An 18,830-nucleotide genomic window follows, 5' to 3' on the forward strand; every position below is an offset into this window, starting at 1 on the left:
TTGAGTGATAGCCTAAGCCTTTCCATGGCACAGGGTTTGGAACTGCTATTTGGTGTTTCCCAGTACCTTTCACATAGGTGTTTGAGACTATGATTTAGAAGCCTGAGTCAGCTGGAAGACTGAATTTTGGATAAACGGGGTATTATTCAGCCCTGCATAGTATAACATTGTGTCCATAAATATGTGGCTTGGATAAATCAGAAAATGAACATGGTAGTAGACAGATGAGTTGGGAGGCTATTACAGTGCAGCAGAAAAGTGATGTGAGGCTTATCTGAAGTGATAACAGGAGGATGGAATGGACTTTTGGAAAAAAAAAGAGTAGAGTGGTGTGTGTGTGTAACAGTGCAGGTGGTGAAAGTAGGAAGTTTAAGACTATTCTCAGGTTCCTTACATGCACCCCAATGTTCATAGCAACACTATTCATAACAGCCAAGATGTAGAAACAACCTAAGTGCCCATCAACAAATGAATGGATAGAGAAGAAGTGGTATACATATATATAAATAAACACACGCAATGGAATATTACTCAGTCATAAAAAAGGAATGGAGTAATACCATCTGTAGTAACATGGATGGACCTATAAAATATCATACTAAGTGAAGTAAACCAGACATAGAAAGACAAATATATGATAACAATAAAAATGAATCTATTTACAAAACAAATAGACTCACAGATACAGAAAACAAACTTCCCCAAAAGGAAAGGGGGATAGATAAATTAGGAGTATGGGACTAACAGATCCACACTATTATATATAAAATAGACAAGCAACAAGTATTTATTGTATAATACAGGGAACAAAGTTCAATATCTTATAATAACCTATAATGGAAAATAATCTGATATTATTTTCCATAATACAGCAAGGTGTACAGCAAGGTGATTCAGTTTTATAAAAAACTGAATCACCTTGCTGTACACCTGAAACTAACACCTCATTTTTTTTTTAATGTAAAAAAAGCAGGGAGGGAAGACTATTCAAAGTTTCTTAGCTTGAGCATCTTGGTAAACAGTGGTGCTCAGAACTATGAGAATGTAGTAGAAGAGACAACTTTGGGCAGGGAGGATACTAGAGAAATAAATTATGCTTTGGACATATTGTCTTTGAGGTATCTATAAACCATATTGTCAGACATATTGTACTCAGACAAACCCAGGTTCAAACCCTAGCTCCACCATTTATTTAGTTATCTGATTTTAGGCAAGTTAATTTCTTTGAGCCTCCTGTTCATCTGCAAATTAAGGATGTTAAAATGTACAAGTTTATTAATGAGGGTCAAATGACAATCTGTGCATCCAGTCATAGATAGATATAGATATTACTAGCACAGCACCAGCAGTGATATCCATGGCAGTTTGTAATTCTTGTCCTTCTTCTCTAAAAACAATGTATACTAATATACACAATTGAATAGTGACATGGTCTATATAGTGACATGGTCTGTCATTTTAAGTCGTTTTAAGAAAAATACTTCTATTTGCAAAGGCTTGAAATACAGTAGATGATCAATACAAAACGTTATATTCCAGGAGTAATGTAAACATGTTTTATTCACATAATCAACAAAATGTTTACTACAACAGGAGCTCTCTAAATGCCCTGCTCCGAGCCAAAAGTGGGTCCACTTCTGTAACAGGGAGCATGTGGGTTTATCTGAATAGAATCCCCAGTAAAGGGACAGAAGAATCATCCAGCTCTGCATAGCCCCTGCCACAACTCTTACAGTTTAAGGGTATTGGAAAAGAATGTGGCTTGATGAGGAAGGAAATAAAAAGGGGAAGGAAAAATAAAAAATAAAGGATACTTCACATCTCTTTTTATTTGCCACATTTACTGATCTTTCACCAGGAAGATTTAAGAAATTATCTTCCTTAATACATATCCAAATTAGGATGGCTTTCCCCAAGGATACATTGCAGTTCGGGCTCTGGGAAGATTGCTGTCCACCGCCACCACTCCCCCCACGCCCGACTACCCCCGCCCCCCACCTCCAAAAAGCTGCATTGGGACTAATAACTGCATTTTAGAAAAAAAGAATCCCAAATTGGCCTTTTTTTCACTTTCAAGAAAAATCCCTGCTTGTAGCACACACCTGCTTTCTTTGAGGTGGCCCACATTTTGTGAGGGTTAAGCCACAGACGCTGCTCTGAGGCAGAGTTTTATGGCTCCTTGGCATCTGGGTGTGCCCCACCCCATTTTTTTTAAGTCATATTTTTGAGGCTTCATTCTCAATATAGCTTGCCAAGAGCCCCCCCCGCCACCTTTTTTTGTATGCTGCCTCTCAACTCTTTCCTTCCTATAAACGTTTTCACTTTCAGTTGTTGTGTGTTAGTTGCTCAGTCTTATCTGACTCTTTGCAACCCCATGGACTGTAGCCTCTGTCCATGGAATTCTCCAGGCAAGAATGCTGGAGTGGTTTGCCATTTTCTTCTCCAGAGGATCTTCCAGACCCAGGGATTGAACCCAGGTGTCCTGCATTGCAGGCAGATTCTTTACCGTCTGAGCCACCAGAGAAGCCTCTTTAATTCTGGTGGGCTTAGTGACAGCAGTAAATAAAAATGTCCCTCAAATAATTTCTCATAATGATGTCTCACAAAGTACCGACTTCAAAGTGTTTAAGCAGCTGCGTATCACTAACAAGGTACAGGCTGCCCTGAAAGGGATTCTTAAAGAACTGAAGCAAAAAAATCGCTCATAAATTATTATATCCAGTAAAGCAAAGTTGGACGACATTTTCTGTGGCTGATTACAATATTTAGAACAAATCTGGGAAGGAAGGAGCACACGGCGTGAAAAACACTATATGGTTTCTGGAGATTTTATATTTTTATTGTATGGGCAGAAAAGAGCTTAATCCAAGAAAGATTTTTCAATCAGACAATGAATAGTATCAGACTCCACTTTCTGTGTAACTTTGGCTAAGTCACCGAACCCGACTGCCCATTTGTTTATGTACAGAGTGGGGAATGAGATATACATTGTGAGACTTCTGTAAGGATTATGTGAGACACTGTAAGTGAAATCGCTTAGTACATAGTAAGAGAAGGCAATGGCACCCCACTCCAGTACTCTTGCCTGGAAAATCCCATGGACGGCGGAGCCTGGTAGGCTGCAGTCCATGGGGTCGCTAGAAGTCGGACACGACTGAGCGACTTCACTTTCTCTTTTCACTTTACATGCATTGGAGCAGGAAATGGCAACCCACTCCAGTGTTCTTGCCTGGGGAATCCCAGCGACGGGGGAGCCTGGTGGGCTTCCGTCTATGGGGTCGCACAGAGTCGGACACGACTGAAGCGACTTAGCAGCAGCAGCAAGAGCGTATTAAACGTTAGTTCTGGAGAAGGAAATGGCAACCCACTCCAGTATTCCTGCCTGGAGAATTCCATGGACAGAGGAGCCTGGTGGGCTATAGTCAACGGGGTCGCAAAGAGTTGGACACGACTGAGCTACGTTAGTTACCGCTACTGCTCCTTCCCAGAATGGCCGTTCGTTACTCCCAAATTCCGGAAACTATTTACTACAGTTTAACACCCTCAGCTGTAAAAGGATGAGAAGAAACAACACCTCTATACCCGGGCCTCACTTATTCGCTCCAAAAACCGCTTTAAACTTTCGATTGGCAAAATCCACTGAACTGGTGGCTTGGACTCGCTTTGAAAGCACGCGCACCCAGCTCTCACCCCAATGGATTGTGGGAAGTGTAGTCCCGCGCTCCAAGTGCTTGAGTACAGAAAAGCGGGAAGCAAACTACAATTCCCAGAAGAGAAAGGAACAGGACTATTTCCCAGTCGGGCGTTAGCGCTGTGGGAGGGAATTGGCAATCTCGCTGCCTACGTGGGAGAGAAGGGAGGGTTGGGGGAAGTGTGGAAAAGCAGAACTCTAGCGGCTGCCGCCTGAGGCAGATTTAGTGGGAGGAGAAGTAGAGGGGAGGAAAAGAGTGGAGGGGTGAGGTGAGGAGGGTATCTAGGTGGCTGCTCCAGGGCGGCATAAAGTTCCTCGCGATGTGGCTGAAGCCCGAGGAAGTGCTCTTGAAAAATGCGCTGAAGCTGTGGATGATGGAAAGGTCCAATGACTACTTCGTGCTGCAGCGGCGTCGGGGCTATGGGGAGGAAGGCGGCGGGGGACTCACAGGTAAGATGTGGCCATTACCCCCACCCTCCCTGCCTGGGGCCCCGTGTTTTCTGGTACTTAAAAGGAGGTGAGGGACAGTTACTCGTCGCCGCCCGCCACCTGATTCTAAACCCTGGGCGGGGAGGGTGGGGGTGGGTGGGACTCGGATTCTTCTCCCCCCACCACCACCTTTCCGTCGCCCTCACTGAGTCCTAAGAACGCCTCCCTGGACCAGCAGTCGGTCTTTGGATGGGACGGCGAAAGGGAGGAGGGGGTTCTTTCTGAAGCCTAGGAAGAATCTGAGGTAAAGGAGGGGCTTTTTCAGAGGCAGAGTACCCATGGGGGAGGGGGCTGGTGACAAGCGTTAGACGTGGGCAGATCGCTTTTAGGCTAGTGATCAGGGCCAGTTCGCAGTTGTGCACTTAACTTTTTTCCACAACCTCCCCACCTCCCCCATCTTTAGCCACCACCCTGGGGGTGGTGGTGGGGGGTAATTGTGTGGGAGGACGGATGAGGAGAAAGGGAGGAACTCCAATCACATCTAGGGGGATCGGCGTCAAAAGAGAGATTCGGGAGTCGGGGTTGGGCGGGGGGAGGGGAGAGTCGCGGTGCGGGGGGAAGGTGAGGAGTAGGTCTCAGAATTGCTAATTCCTCCCCATTTAGCGTTTTTCACTTTGTCTCCAAGTTTTCGATCCTTGGGATCCCCTCCCAAAGTAACCGTTGTAACTCGTTTCTTCCTTGAGTGTTTGGCGCTGACTACCCTTTCTTTCAGAGCCAAGGTTGTAAAGCAAACCGATTGAACAAACGGAAGTTTCTCTTCCCGCCTAATCCATCCTGCCTTCACTTCTTTGATTTACAAATCAAGAACTCTATTTGTGTCTAGTCTGGGAACTTTGTTTTGAGACCAGCCTTCTTGGGCAGGTGCAAACTTTTGGTGCAAACTTTTGGTCACTGGAGAGACCAGAGCTCATTTTCGTGACAACTTATAGTTCGATATTGTGGCCTTGAAGTGATGGTCCAGGATTAATTCAGCAGCGAGATGGAATGAAAAGGAAGTGTCTCAAAACCTGCTTGTTAGTCCCATCATAATCTCCTGTTGAAGGATGTTCGACAAATTCTTTCATTCATTCAACCTTAAGAGCCTACTGTGTGCCATATGGAATGCTAGTATACAAAGATAATTAATATTCAGTTCCCTGTCTGTGAAGTGTTCATAATCGAGATAAGTGGCAGAGGGTCGGGTTTGAGGGAAATAATCAGCAAACCAGGCAAATTATAATTATGACCTGTAACTGCTAAACCAGGCAAATTGTAATTAGAACCAAATAACTGAAGGCATTGCTTTTTCTCTTCTGTTAAATGGTGTCTACCTCAGAGTTGAGAGGATGAAATAAATAGGTGCCAAATCAATGTGTATTGTTGAGATGGTGATGAACATGTGCTATTATTTATTTTTTTTTCAAGATCCAGGTAGTGTGGTGAGAATTCTGAGGTCCTATGGGACATTTAAAAAAATATCTTGCATGAGCTATTCATCCTATTCAGCTTCCAAAAGAGCCCTCTTGAAAATACCGCCACAAAAATTGCCTGATTAAACTTCATGTTTTGCCACTTTATAATTTTCAAAAATTAGAAGTGTTATTTTGCAGAGGAGTCTTTCCATTTAGTAGATGTATATATTTTCCAGATTAAAATTTGAGAATCAATGTTCATAATTACCCAGTGATGTAATTTGCCCATTTGAGTCCATTGAAAACAGATCAGAATATATTTAAAATATATTTTCCAGCCCAGTGTTACAGCATAAAATTTTGGTTCCCCATAATTTTATTTGACCAGAATTTTTCTGGTGCTCCTGTCCACATTTACCAAAGTTTATGTCACTTTGTTACAACTACTGTGTTCCTGAAAAGTAATAGGTAAATCAGATTTTTGAGAATCAAATCACTATTGCTGCTGCTGCTGCTAAGTCGCTTCAGTCGTGTCCGACTCTGTGACACCCCATAGACGGCAGCCCATCAGGCTCCTCCGTCCCTGGGATTCTCCAGGCAAGAACGCTGGAGTGGGTTGCCGTTTCCTTCTCCAATGTATGAAAGTAAAAAGTGAAAGGGAAGTCACTCAGTCATGTCTGACTCTTAGCGACCCCATGGACTGCAGCCTCCCAGGCTCCTCCGTCCATGGATTTTCCAGGCAAGAGTACTGGAGTGGGGTGCCATTGCCTTCTCCGCAAATCACTATTATGTAGTAGTAAATATGTTTTTACTTGTTGCAAATTTTCTTTATATAATCACTCCTTGTTTTCTTTATTTGGGTTTTCATTTGACGCTGTCTTTTTTGTTTGTTTGTTGCTGCGTGACTTGTGGGATTTTAGTTTCTTGACCAGGGATTGAACCCAGGCCTCTTGGCATCAAGAGCCCGGGAGTCCCAACCACTGGACCGCCAGGGAATTCCTTTGAGGTGCTTTTTCTTAAAGCATGCATCAGTTGCACCAGTTTCTTACCTGTCTCCCACCCATTTGCATTTACTCTAGCCCCATCTCTGTAAAAGAAGAGAGGGTTTGTCTGAAGAAATAAACCAAGATTTCTGCCACACCTGTATGATGAGAACAGGTATAGCCCCATTTTTGTGGTCAGTTCGTATCTCAGCATATTTGTCTTTATCTGTGGTGTGGTAGAATGCTTGAAATTACCACATGAGAGTTACCACTATTATATTTCGTGTAAATTAAGATGGCTCAGAATGGAGCAAGGAGGTGTTTTTAAGGTTTATTTGGTTCTTTTTGGTCCAGAGCAAAAGTGTGTGCTGATTTTCATGGCTGCTCAATTAGTGTATTCTTAAAATTGTGAACCCAACAGCTTTGCTGTGCTTTACCACAAATACACATTTGGATTCGCTCTCATAGGAGATTGATTCTGTGCTAGTATAAGCTTGCCTTTGTCCATTTTGTTTGCTAAAATCCAATGCTACATGCTCCCCCTTTAAGAATTTCATTTATACATTTTATTTTAATGAAGAAAATGAACACCTAGAGATTCTAATATTGTACTTTTTTTTAAGATTTCATTTCTTGGCCATGTGATAATTGGCAATAAGCACCACCAATGTAAGAATTTAGCTGTGGACTTGGAGAAGTTAGTTGGCTCTTTTTTTAAAAATTCTAGTAATGGAATTGGAGCAACAGAGAACCCTAGGATGGTTTTAGCAGGTGACTAACTTGGAAGTTAGAATTCTGAAGTCCTTTTCTAAATTTTCTGCAACACTTCTAGTGGATATCTTAGCATTTGGTAAGATTACTTAGCATTTGCCTAACTGTATCTTACTTAATTGTCCTAGTTCCCAGCAGGGTGGAATATCTTGTGAAAAATTTTTTATACATAAGATTATTTTTCAGATAAAGTGATTTTCATTTAGAGAAGTAATAAACCCTTCTAGATTTTTGTAGTTACCTTGCAGTATTCCTTGTTCCTCCTGGATGATAAGGGTAATGACTTTTCTCTGGCACTTACCACTTGGCTTTATGTAATTAAAAATAATTTATGCATATTTGGCTTATTAAGCACAAATCAACAACTTGCTTGTCAGATGGGAGCTACTACATGAGTGAAATTATGGGGCTACATTCTATTAAATACTCTAGTATGGGACCTAGGAAGGTCTGCCAATTAGGAAGCTTTAATTTAGATAGTTTGTTGAGAGTATTTTACTCTTTTTTAAAAAAATTTATTTATTTGGCTGCACTGGGTCTTAGTCGCAGCATGTGGGATCTAGTTCCCTGACCAGGGTTCAAACCCTGGCTCTCTGCACTGGGAGCTCAGAGTATCAGTAACTGGACCACAAGGGAAGTCCCAGTATTTGACTCTTGAATTTTCCATATCTGAATAGTGTGAGCAGGTTCTTGTGTGTTAGACTGACAGTCTCCTTCAGTAGACCTTACTTTTTTGTGCTGTAGAACTAGACTAAGAAATGAAACATGAAAATGGAAGATGTTTCCTTATCCCTTCTTGCATCTTGGCACTGCTACTTTGAAATTAAACCATCTGTAAACACTAGAACATGATAACATTTGAAATGAGCTTCCCATTTTATGATATTTATATAAACTTAATAAATCACTATGTGAGTTATAAATAAACACACACATAAAAATCAATTAGGTAACCTTTAAAAAAGTTCTTCATGACCATCCCTCAAAAATACAAAGTTTTTCTCTCCCTTTTCCCTACTCCCAACTCAAGGACCCAACTCTGAAAATGTTCTCAAGTTTTCCTTAGCAAAATATTCCTGCATTCCATACTTACAAAGGAAGCAGCTGATAAAATTTTGGCCTCCCAGATATCTCATTACTGGGACCTGGGTGCTAAATAGTGGCCTTGACATTTCATTTTACATAAGGAAAGATCAACCCTCCCACCCAGTCTACCGCCCCCACCCCACCACAGTGTAAATTAATAAATATCATTTTGGCTTATTAAAGAGAAAAATCCCATGGGGCAACCCCTAGGGAGGCAAATCACACTGTATGCTCCCCTCTCGTCTTCCCTTCCTGGAACGTGTATCCATGTGAAATCCAGTAAACAGTTGTCTTTAAAGATCTCTTAGAATGATGAAGGACAGCTTTGCAGGAGGTTTTGAGACATAAAGGATGGTCAGTGTCACCACTTTTTCTAGGTAGTAATGGAAGGATTATTGAGTGCATACCTGTGAGCTTCAGGCCTTTCTTCACATACCTGTTAATACACTGCTCTCTTGCCCTTTTCCCTCCTCTGCTTGCTGCTAGGGTCTCTCCTCCCTTAAGCATAGCCTGGGAACCACCACTCCAGTTCACCTTAGGGCCATGAATCCTCAATCCTCAAGAGTTAAAGTGATAATGATGTGGATTGTGTGCAAAGAGGTTGATTTCTTTTCTTTTTTTGATTAAGATATTGGAGGTTTATAATGTAAGTGGGAAATTAATATTTGCTGTCAAGTAGATTTTGTTCTAATGAAAAAAGAATACTAAGAAGTGATGACACTGACCAACCTTCATTTTTCAAAACCTACAGACCTGTTTGTTCTTGTCATATCATTCAAAGAGATCTTTGAAGGTAATTTTTACTTAATTTCACCTGTATCCTTTGTGAGTATGGAATGCAGGAATATTTTGCTAAGGAAAACTTGAGAACTTCCAGAAAGGGAAGTGAGCACTGTGTGATTTGCTCTCCCCAGGGGTTACCCTAATGAGATTTTCTTTTTAGTAAGTCAACTACAAGCCAAAATCCACAAATGCATGAATGCACCACCTAGTCCAGTGAATCCATGTACCCCATTAACCCTATTTCCTTTATCTTCCCTGATTCTTTAATATTTTTATGTGTCTGTTTAGTTGTGATTGTTTTATAAAAGCTTTGTCATGTGTAAAATGGGAACAGAACTTATCTTCAGTATCTCGGGGCAATGTTACGTGAATCAAATGAGTTTTGAAACTTGTGAGCAACTGATTAAACATTTGACACTCATTTATCTGTTGATAAAGGAATGATTTGTTTAGTGCCATTTTTTAAATTAATTAATTTAAATTGGAGGATAATTTATTTACAGTATTGTGGTGTTTCTTGCCTTACTTCAACATGAATCACCCACGGGTGCACATGTGCCCCCTGATCCTGAACCCCCCTCCCTCCTTCCTCTCCACTCCATCCCTCTAGGCTGTCCAGAGCACTGGCTTCAAGTGCCCTGATTCATGCATCAAACTTACACTCTCCATCTATTTCACATATGGTAATGTACATGTTTCAGTGCTATTCTCTCAAATCATCCCACACTCCCCTTCTTCCGCATAGTCCAAAAACCTGTTTTTACATCTGTGTCTCTTTTGCTGCCTTGCATATAGGATCGTTGTTACCATCTTTCTAAATTCCACATATATGTGTTAATATACTGTTTTGGTGTTTCTCTTTCTGACTTACTTCACTCTGTATAATAGGCTCCAGTTTCATCCACCTCATTAGAACTGACTCAAAAGCATTGCTTTTTATAGCTGAGTAATACTCCATTGTGTATATGTACCACAACTTCCTTATCCATTCAGCTGCCGATGGACATCTAGGTTGCACCCATGTCCTAGCTATTGTAAACAGTGCTGCAGTGAACATTGGGGTACACGTGTCTCTTTCAGTTCTGGTTTCCTTGGTGTGTATGCCCAGCAGTGGGATTGCTGGGTCATATGGCAGTTCTATTTCCAGTTTTTTAAGGAATCTCCACGCTGTTCTCCATAGTGGCTGTACTAGTTTGCATTCCCACCAGCAGTGTAAGAGGGTTCCCTTTTCTCCACACCCTCTCCAGCATTTACTGTTTGTAGACATTTTGATGGCAGCCATTCTGACCAGCATGTGATGATACCTCATTGTGTTTTTGATTTGTATTTCTCTAATAATGAGTGATATTGAGCATCTTTTCATGTGTTTATTAGCCATCTGTATGTCTTTGGAGAAATATCTGTTTAGTTCTTTGGCCCACTTTTTGATTGGGTTTTTCGATTTTCTGGTATTGAGCTGCATGAGCTGCTTGTATATTTTGAAGATTAATTCTTTGTCAGTTGCTTCGTTTGCTATTATTTTCTCCCATTCTGAAGGCTACCTTTTCACCTTGCTTATAGTTTCCTTCATTGTGCAAAAGCTTTTGAGTTTAATAAGGTCCCATTTGTTTATTTTTGTTTTTATTTCCATTATTTTGGGAGGTGGGTCCTAGAGGATCTTGGTGTGATTTATGTCAGAGAGTGTTCTGCCTGTGTTTTCCTCTAAGAGTTTTATAGTTTCTAGTCTTACATTTAGATCTTTAATCCATTTTGAGTTTATCTTTGTGTATGGTGTTAGAGTGTTCTAGTTTCATTCTTTTACATGTGGTTGACCAGTTTTCCCAGCACCACTTGTTAAAGAGATTGTCTTTTCTCCATTGTATATTTTTGCCTCCTTTATCAAAGATAAGGTGTCCATAGGTGCATGGATTTATCTCTGAGCTTTCTGTTTTGTTCCATTGATCTATATTTCTGTCTTTGTTAGTGCCATTTTCTTTACCTGAAGAGCAAATAAGGATCTATATTTGTACCATTTTTTCCTAGTAATTACTTTTCCCATGTTGTATCCGACAAAGGTTTGTATAGTCAAAGCTATGGTTTCTTTAGTAGTCATGTACGGATGTGAGAGTTGGACCATAAAGAAGGCTTGAAAGTGAAAGTCGCTCAGTGGTATCTGACTCTTTGCCACCCCATGGACTGTATAGTCCATGGAATTCTCCAGATCAGAATACTGGAGTGGGTAGCCTTTCCCTACTCCAGGGGATCTTCCCAACCCAGGGATCAAACCCAGGTCTCCTGCATTGCAGGTGGATTCTTTACCAGCTGAGCCACCAGGGAAGCCCAGGAATACTGGAGTCAGTAGCCTATCCCTTCTGCAGTGGATCTTCCTGACCCAGGAATCAAACTAGGGTCTCCTGCATTGCAGGCGGATTCTTTACCAACTGAGCTATAAGGGAAGCCCGTAGTGCTGAAGAATTGATGGCTTTTGAACTGTGGTGCTGGAAAAGACTCTTGGGAGTCCCTTGGAGAGCAAGGAGATCAAACCAGTTAATCCTAAAGGAAATCAACCCTGAATATGCATTGGAAAGACTGATGCTGAAGTTCCAATACTTTGGCCACCTGATACGAAGAGCTGATTCACTGGAAAAGACCGTGATGTTGAGAAAGATTGAGTGCAGGAGGAGAAGGGGGCAACAGAAAATGAGATGGTTGGATGGCATCATTGGTTCAATGGACATGAGTTTGAGCAAACCTGGCATGCTATAGTCCATGAGGTCACAAAGAATCAGATATGACTTCATAACTGAACAACAGCTTATAGAAATTGATTTGGAGTAGTTTTTGTTCAGTCACTCAGTCATATCCTACTCTTTGCAATCCCACGGACTGCAGCATGCTGGGCTTTCCTGTCCTGCACCATCTCTCGGAGTTTGCTCAAACTCAGGTCCATTGAGCCAATGATGCCATCCAACCATCTCACCCCGTGTTGCTCCCTTCTCCTCCTGCCTTCAGTCTTTCTCAACATCATGGTCTTTTCCAGTGAGTCAGCTTTTCGTATCAGGTGGCCAGAGTATTGGAGCTTCAGCATCAGTCATTCCAATGAATATTCGTGACTGATTTCCTTTAGGATTGACTGGTTTGATTTCCTTGTTGTCCAAGGGACTCTCAAGAGTCTTCTCCAACATCACAGTTCGAAAGCATCAATCCTTTGGTGCTCAGCCTTCTTTATGGTCCTACTCTCACATCCATACATGACTACTGGATAAGCAATAGCTTTGAGTAGACAGACCTTTGTTGGCAAAGTGACGTCTCTGATTTTTAATATGCTGTCTAGGTTTGTCATAGCTTTTCTTCGATGGAGCAAGCATCTTTGAATTTTGTGGCGGCAGCCATTGTCTGCAGTGATTTTGGAGCCCAAGAAAATGAAATCTGCCACTGTTTCCACTTTTCCCCCCACCTCTATTTGCCATGAAGTGATGCAACTGGATGCCATGATCTATACAATATGCAGCGATAACACTGCAAAATCAAAACACTGCAAAATCAAAACAGTGATATTTAAGAGGACTTAGACTAAAATAGCAGGACAGCATTTCTTTTTGATCTATTATTACCCCAAACCCAGAAGTCCTCAAACAGTGTTTCTATAGATATAAGCATCACTTGTCTTTCTGAGTGGTGTCTAAGAATGTGTGCAACTCTAGTTGTCTATGTTATATTTTTCAAAACATAATACTTGAAGAAGAAATAACCATTCAGCTGGTGAAAGCCCATGCTTCTGGTGGACAGCTGTGGAAGGAATATGGATGTAAAATAAGCTAAAAATTAATAAAATAAATAGGACTATACTGTTTCCCATGTTGCTATACAGCTATGCCATGGATTTTATATTACTTTTATGTTAGAAAATCTGCCCAGTTTACCTCCTTTTGCTGCTGCTATATGAGCACCTCAGGTAAGAGTAAATCCTAAATGTGAATCAGATCAGATCAGATCAGATCAGTTGCTCAGTCGTGTCCGACTCTTTGCGACCCCATGAATCACAGCACGCCAGGCCTCCCTTTCCATCACCAACTCCCGGAGTTCACCCAGACTCACGTTCATTGAGTCAGTGATGCCATCCAGCCATCTCATCCTCTGTCATCCCCTTCTCCTCTTTGCCCCCAATCCCTCCCAGCATCAGAGTCTTTTCCAATGAGTCAACTCTTCGCATGAAGTGGCCAAAGTTTCAGCTTTAGCATCATTCCTTCCAAAGAAATCCCAGGGCTGATCTCCTTCAGAATGGACTGGTTGGATCTCCTTGCAGTCCAAGAGACTCTCAAGAGTCTTCTCCAACACCACAGTTCAAAAGCATCAATTCTTTGGTGCTCAGCCTTCTTCACAGTCCAACTCTCACATCCATACATGACCACAGGAAAAACCATAGCCTTGACTAGACGAACCTTTGTTGGCAAAGTAATGTCTCTGCTTTTGAATATGCTATCTAGGTTGGTCATAACTTTCCTTCCAAGGAGTAAGCGTCTTTTAATTTCATGGCTGCAGTCACCATCTGTAGTGATTTTGGAGCCCAGAAAAATAAAGTCTGACGCTGTTTCCATGGTTTCCCCATCTATTTCCCATGAAGTGATGGGACCGGATGCCATGATCTTCATTTTCTGAATGTTGAGCTTTAAGCCAACTTTTTCACTCTCCACTTTCACTTTCATCAAGAGGCTCTTTAGTTCCTCTTCACTTTCTGCCATAAGGGTGGTGTCATCTGCATATCTGAGGTTATTGATATTTCTCCTAGCAATCTTGATTCCAGCTTGTGTTTCTTCCAGTCCAGCGTTTCTCATGATGTACTCTGCATATAAGTTAAATAAACAGGGTGACAATAAATGTGAATACTCAACAGATAATTACCAAGTGACTTCTAAAAATCAAGCACTGTTTTAGGTGCTACAGATAACAGCAGTGAGCAAAACAAAATCCCCGTTCTCATGGGGCTAACATTTTAGTTGAGGGAGGCAAATTAATATATGGCTGGTAGCAGTAAATGCTATAAAGAAAAATAAAGTAAGGTATAGTAATAGAGAGGGGAGGGGATTGGTAGTTTAGATAAGTGTGGTTTAGGAATGCTTCCTTAAGGTGACCTATGAGTAGAGACCAGAGGGACTAGAGTACATGAGCCAAGCAGATAATTTGAAACAGACTGAGTATACATAATTCTGTCTAGGAATTTCACTGTGAAAAGAAGCAGACAAATGGGTGGTAGCCGGCTACTGGTTTGGGTGTTGGGTATACAGTGGTGAATAAAACAAAAATAACTTATACCCCCATAGACTTTATAATCTGGTAGGACAGACAAATAATAAGTAAGCAAGCAAATATATAATTATTGGGGTAGTCAGTAATAATATCTGCCTGGTGTGAGTGGCTTATAAATAGTCATGCATGAGGAGTATTTGAAACTCCCAAAGCAATTTTCCAGGGCCAGATCTGGTGTAAAGTATGCTTTATCTAATTTCCTGTTAAATGATACAAAGATTTCCTAAAAGCAGTGATTAATAACAATAGGTGGTATTCTGGTGGCAGAATTCAAGTGTGACATCTGTGGAGCAACTTGTCAAAAGCCAGTTTGGATTGTTTTTTTAAATTAGCCATCTCTCAGCACTAACAAGATCTGGGATGTGGCTTGGTAGAGAGGAATAATATGCTAGTGCAGAAGCAAAAGATGGCAGTTGTGGGGGATACAGTAAGTACTCCAGATTTACTTATTTGTGGCTGAAAATAGGAAACTCAAGATATATTGCCCTTAGCAACCAGAAAGTTCTGTTGAAGAGCAACGCCCTCATCTATAGAAGAGGAAAACCTGGAAAACTGGAGATAGAAATTCAAAAGGACTTGAGAATGAAACCTTTGTTGTTTTTTGTCTCCACTGCCCATTGAATTCAGTCTAGATGGTTTTGTTTTTTTCTCTTTCACTCCAGTATAAAAAAGTGAAGTTTTAAAACAGGAGGTAATCACATTTGTTGATTTTTATCCTTAAATTAGTTGCCCTTTTGTTTTAAACTAACCAAAATCATAGCCAGCTTTCAGTTCAATTCAGTTCAGTTGCTCAGTCGTGTCCGACTCTTTGCGACCCCATAAATCGCAGCACGCCAGGCCTCCCTGTCCATCACCAACTCCCAGAGTTCACTGAGACTCATGTCCATCAAGTCGGTGATGCCATCCAGCCATCTCATCCTCTGTCGTCCCCTTCTCCTCCTGCCCCCAATCCCTCCCAGCATCAGAGTCTTTTCCAATGAGTCAACTCTTCGAATGAGGTGGCCAAAGTACTGGAGTTTCAGCTTTAGCATCATTCCTTCCAAAGAAATCCCAGGGCTGATCTCCTTCAGAATGGACTGGTTGGATCTCCTTGCAGTCCAAGGGACTCTCAAGAGTCTTCTCCAACACCACAGTTCAAAAGCATCAATTCTTCGGCACATAGCCTTCTTCACAGTCCAACTCTCACATCCATACATGACCACAGGAAAAACCATAGCCTTGACTAGATGGACCTTTGTTGGCAAAGTGATGTCTCTGCTTTTGAATATGCTATCTAGGTTGGTCTCTTGATGAAAGTGAAAGTGGAGAGTGAAAAAGTTAGCTTAAAGCTCAACATTCAGAAAACGAAGATCATGGCATCCGGTCCCATCACTTCATGGGAAATAGATGGGGAAACCATGGAAACAGCGTCAGACTTTATTTTTCTGGGCTCCAAAATCACTACAGATGGTGACTGCAGCCATGAAATTAAAAGATGCTTACTCCTTGGAAGGAAAGTTATGACCAACCTAGATAGCATATTCAAAAGCAGAGACATTACTTTGCCAACAAAGGTTCGTCTAGTCAAGGCTATGGTTTTTCCTGTGGTCACGTATGAATGTGAGAGTTGGACTGTGAAGAAGGCTGAGCACCAAAGAACTGATGCTTTTGAACTGTGGTGTTGCAGAAGACTCTTGAGAGTCCCTTGGCCTGCAAGGAGATCCAACCAGTCCATTCTGAAGGAGATCAGCCCTGGGATTTCTTTGGAAGGAATGATGCTAAAGCTGAAACTCCAGTACTTTGGCCACCTCATTCGAAGAGTTGACTCATTGGAAAAGACTCTGATGCTGGGAGGGATTGGGGGCAAGAGGAGAAGGGGATGACAGAGGATGAGATGGCTGGATGACATCACTGACTCGATGGATGTGAGTCTGGGTGAACTCCGGGAGTTGGTGATGGAAAGGGAGGCCTGGCGTGCTGTGATTCATGGGTTCGCAAAGAGTCGGACACGACTGCGCGACTGATCTGATCTAGGTTGGTCATAACTTTCCTTCCAAGGAGTAAGCGTCTTTTAATTTCATGGCTGCAGTCACCATCTGCAGTCATTTTGGAGCCCCCAAAAATAAAGTCTGACACTGTTTCCACTGTTTCCCCATCTATTTCCCATGAAGTGATGGGACCGGATACCATGATCTTCGTTTTCTGAATGTTGAGCTTTAAGCCAACTTTTTCAGTCTCCACTTTCACCAAGAGGCTTTTTAGTTACTCTTCACTTTCTGCCATAAGGGTGGTGTCATCTGCATATCTGAGGTTATTGATATTTCTCCTGGCAGTCTTGATTCCAGCTTGTGCTTCTTCCAGCCCAGAGTTTCTCATGATGTACTCTGCATATAAGTTAAATAAGCAGGGTGACAATATGCAGCCTTGACGTACTCCTTTTCCTATTTGGAACCAGTCTGTTGTTCCATGTCCAGTTCTAACTGTTGCTTCCTGACCTGCATACAGATTTCTCAAGAGGGAGGTCAGGTGGTCTGGTATTCCCATCTCTTTCAGAATTGTCCAGTTTCTTGTGATCCACACAGTCAAAGGCTTTGGCATAGTCAATAAAGCAGAAATAGATGCTTTTCTGGAACTCTCTTGCTTTTTCCATGATCCAGCGGATGTTGGCAATTTGATCTTTGGTTCCTCTGCCTTTTCTAAAACCAGCTTGAACATCAGGAAGTTCATGGTTCACGTATTGTTGAAGCCTGGCTTGGAGAATTTTGAGCATTACTTTACTAGCATGTGAGATAAGTGCAATTGTGCGGTAGTTTGAGCATTCTTTGGCATTGCCTTTCTTTGGGATTGGAATGAAAACTGACCTTTTCCAGTCCTGTGGCCACTGCTGAGTTTTCCAAATTTGTTGGCATATTGAATGCAGCACTTTCACAGCATCATCTTTCAGGAATTGAAATAGCTCCACTGGAATTCCATCACCTCCACTATCTTTGTTTGTAGTGATGCTTTCTAAGTCCCACTTGACTTCACATTCCAGGATGTCTGGCTCTATCTAGGTCAGTGATCATACCATTGTGATATCACAGTAATCCAAGTCTATGCCCCAACCAGTAGCCAGCTTTAGTTCTTCTAAACAATGTTTTTAAAATACTGTACTATATATGAGTTTCCATTTGCTGCCACACTTGCTTTTTGCTTTGCCCCTAGGAATTCAGATGTTGTTATTTTCTTTAATTTTCTGAGGGCCAGTCTTTTTGCGCCTTGATGCATAAGTCTTGAAGTGTATTAAGATGCTGTAAATAAAGATGATAACAGTTTTCATATTTCTCTGTTTTAATCTTTAGAAGTATAGATGTATTTGATGGATAATTCTTATATTCTTTTTTTCCCCATGACATGGTAATCTACCATTTATGCTCAATTACTTACCTTTACAAAATTCTAAATCCTTTAATGAAACAAAGCTTTATTTTCAGTTAGGGAAGGAAATGAGTGCTTATGTATATCTAGTTTTCAAGTAAATGTCTGTAAAAAATGCAAGGAGAGGGAAAATAAGGCAAGAGAATTATTTTTATTAACTGTTTTCTAAAAGCTTTTAGTGCTTTCAAAATGTCAACTATGTCTGTTGGATTATTGTAAAAGAAGAGTTCACAATCTTGTTTTAAGGACTTAGAACTGGCAGCAAAAGCAGTAGAAAGAGGAAGACCTACGGCCTTTACTGAGAACATTACTTTCTCCTATTTGAATGTATTTCCTACTAAGTTTACCAATTAGTTTGTTCATCAACATTTAATGAACCTGAGATTATAAAAAATTCAGTAAAGGTGTACTTGTTTGACTTGGTAAACCTGGCAACTGAAGACAAGATACAGAATCCATTATAAAGTTTCAACAGTCATTTCTATTGTCAAAGTTTATAATTGAGTGTTTTACTTAGAATGGAAATTAAATGTTCTTTGTATTAGGAAGTGCATTTTAATAACTTCTGCAGCTGGAGCAGTGTTGCCTTACACAATGTCCTCAATCTAGTGTACAGGCAGAAAAAGCCACTTGTCAAATGAAAGTGTACTAAACTAGCACATGATAATGAGTACCAAGCTTTGGCTATTTTATAGTGTCCCTTCCTCCAACACTTAGCCTAGTTGTTCATATTATTATTAACCTAATATAAGAAAAAAATGTTTATCAGATTTGCAGGTGTCTGAAAATTGAAAGTGACAGTTAATACCATAGATCAGTTTTCTCAATACTGACTGCATGTTAGATTCAACTGAGAACCTTTTTAAACAAACTAAATGACACTGGAGTATTTATGGGTAAAATGATATGATATTTGGGATTTACTTTAAAGTACTCTAGGAGGGAATAACGATA

General features: G+C 41.1%; 1 protein-coding gene across 3 annotated transcripts in view; it reads left to right on the plus strand.

The window, feature by feature from the left end:
* The window catches only part of TBC1D8B (TBC1 domain family member 8B), an 84,138-nt gene that overhangs the window by 2,466 nt on the left and 62,842 nt on the right, over window positions 1–18,830 (plus strand). The window contains exon 1 of one of the 3 annotated variants that reach the window (XM_024988461.2): window positions 3,835–4,141. The exons of 1 other annotated variant lie outside the window; for it this stretch is intronic. In XM_024988461.2, coding sequence (XP_024844229.1) covers window positions 4,012–4,141 — 130 coding nt within the window. In that variant the 5' untranslated portion in view covers window positions 3,835–4,011. Of the gene's footprint in view, window positions 1–3,834; window positions 4,142–4,247; window positions 4,425–18,830 lie in introns of those variants that run through there. One more of the 3 variants, XM_024988462.2, reaches the window with a different exon arrangement.

The sequence above is a fragment of the Bos taurus genome, chromosome X (assembly GCF_002263795.3).
Source record: "Bos taurus isolate L1 Dominette 01449 registration number 42190680 breed Hereford chromosome X, ARS-UCD2.0, whole genome shotgun sequence".
Taxonomy (NCBI): Eukaryota; Metazoa; Chordata; class Mammalia; order Artiodactyla; family Bovidae; genus Bos; species Bos taurus.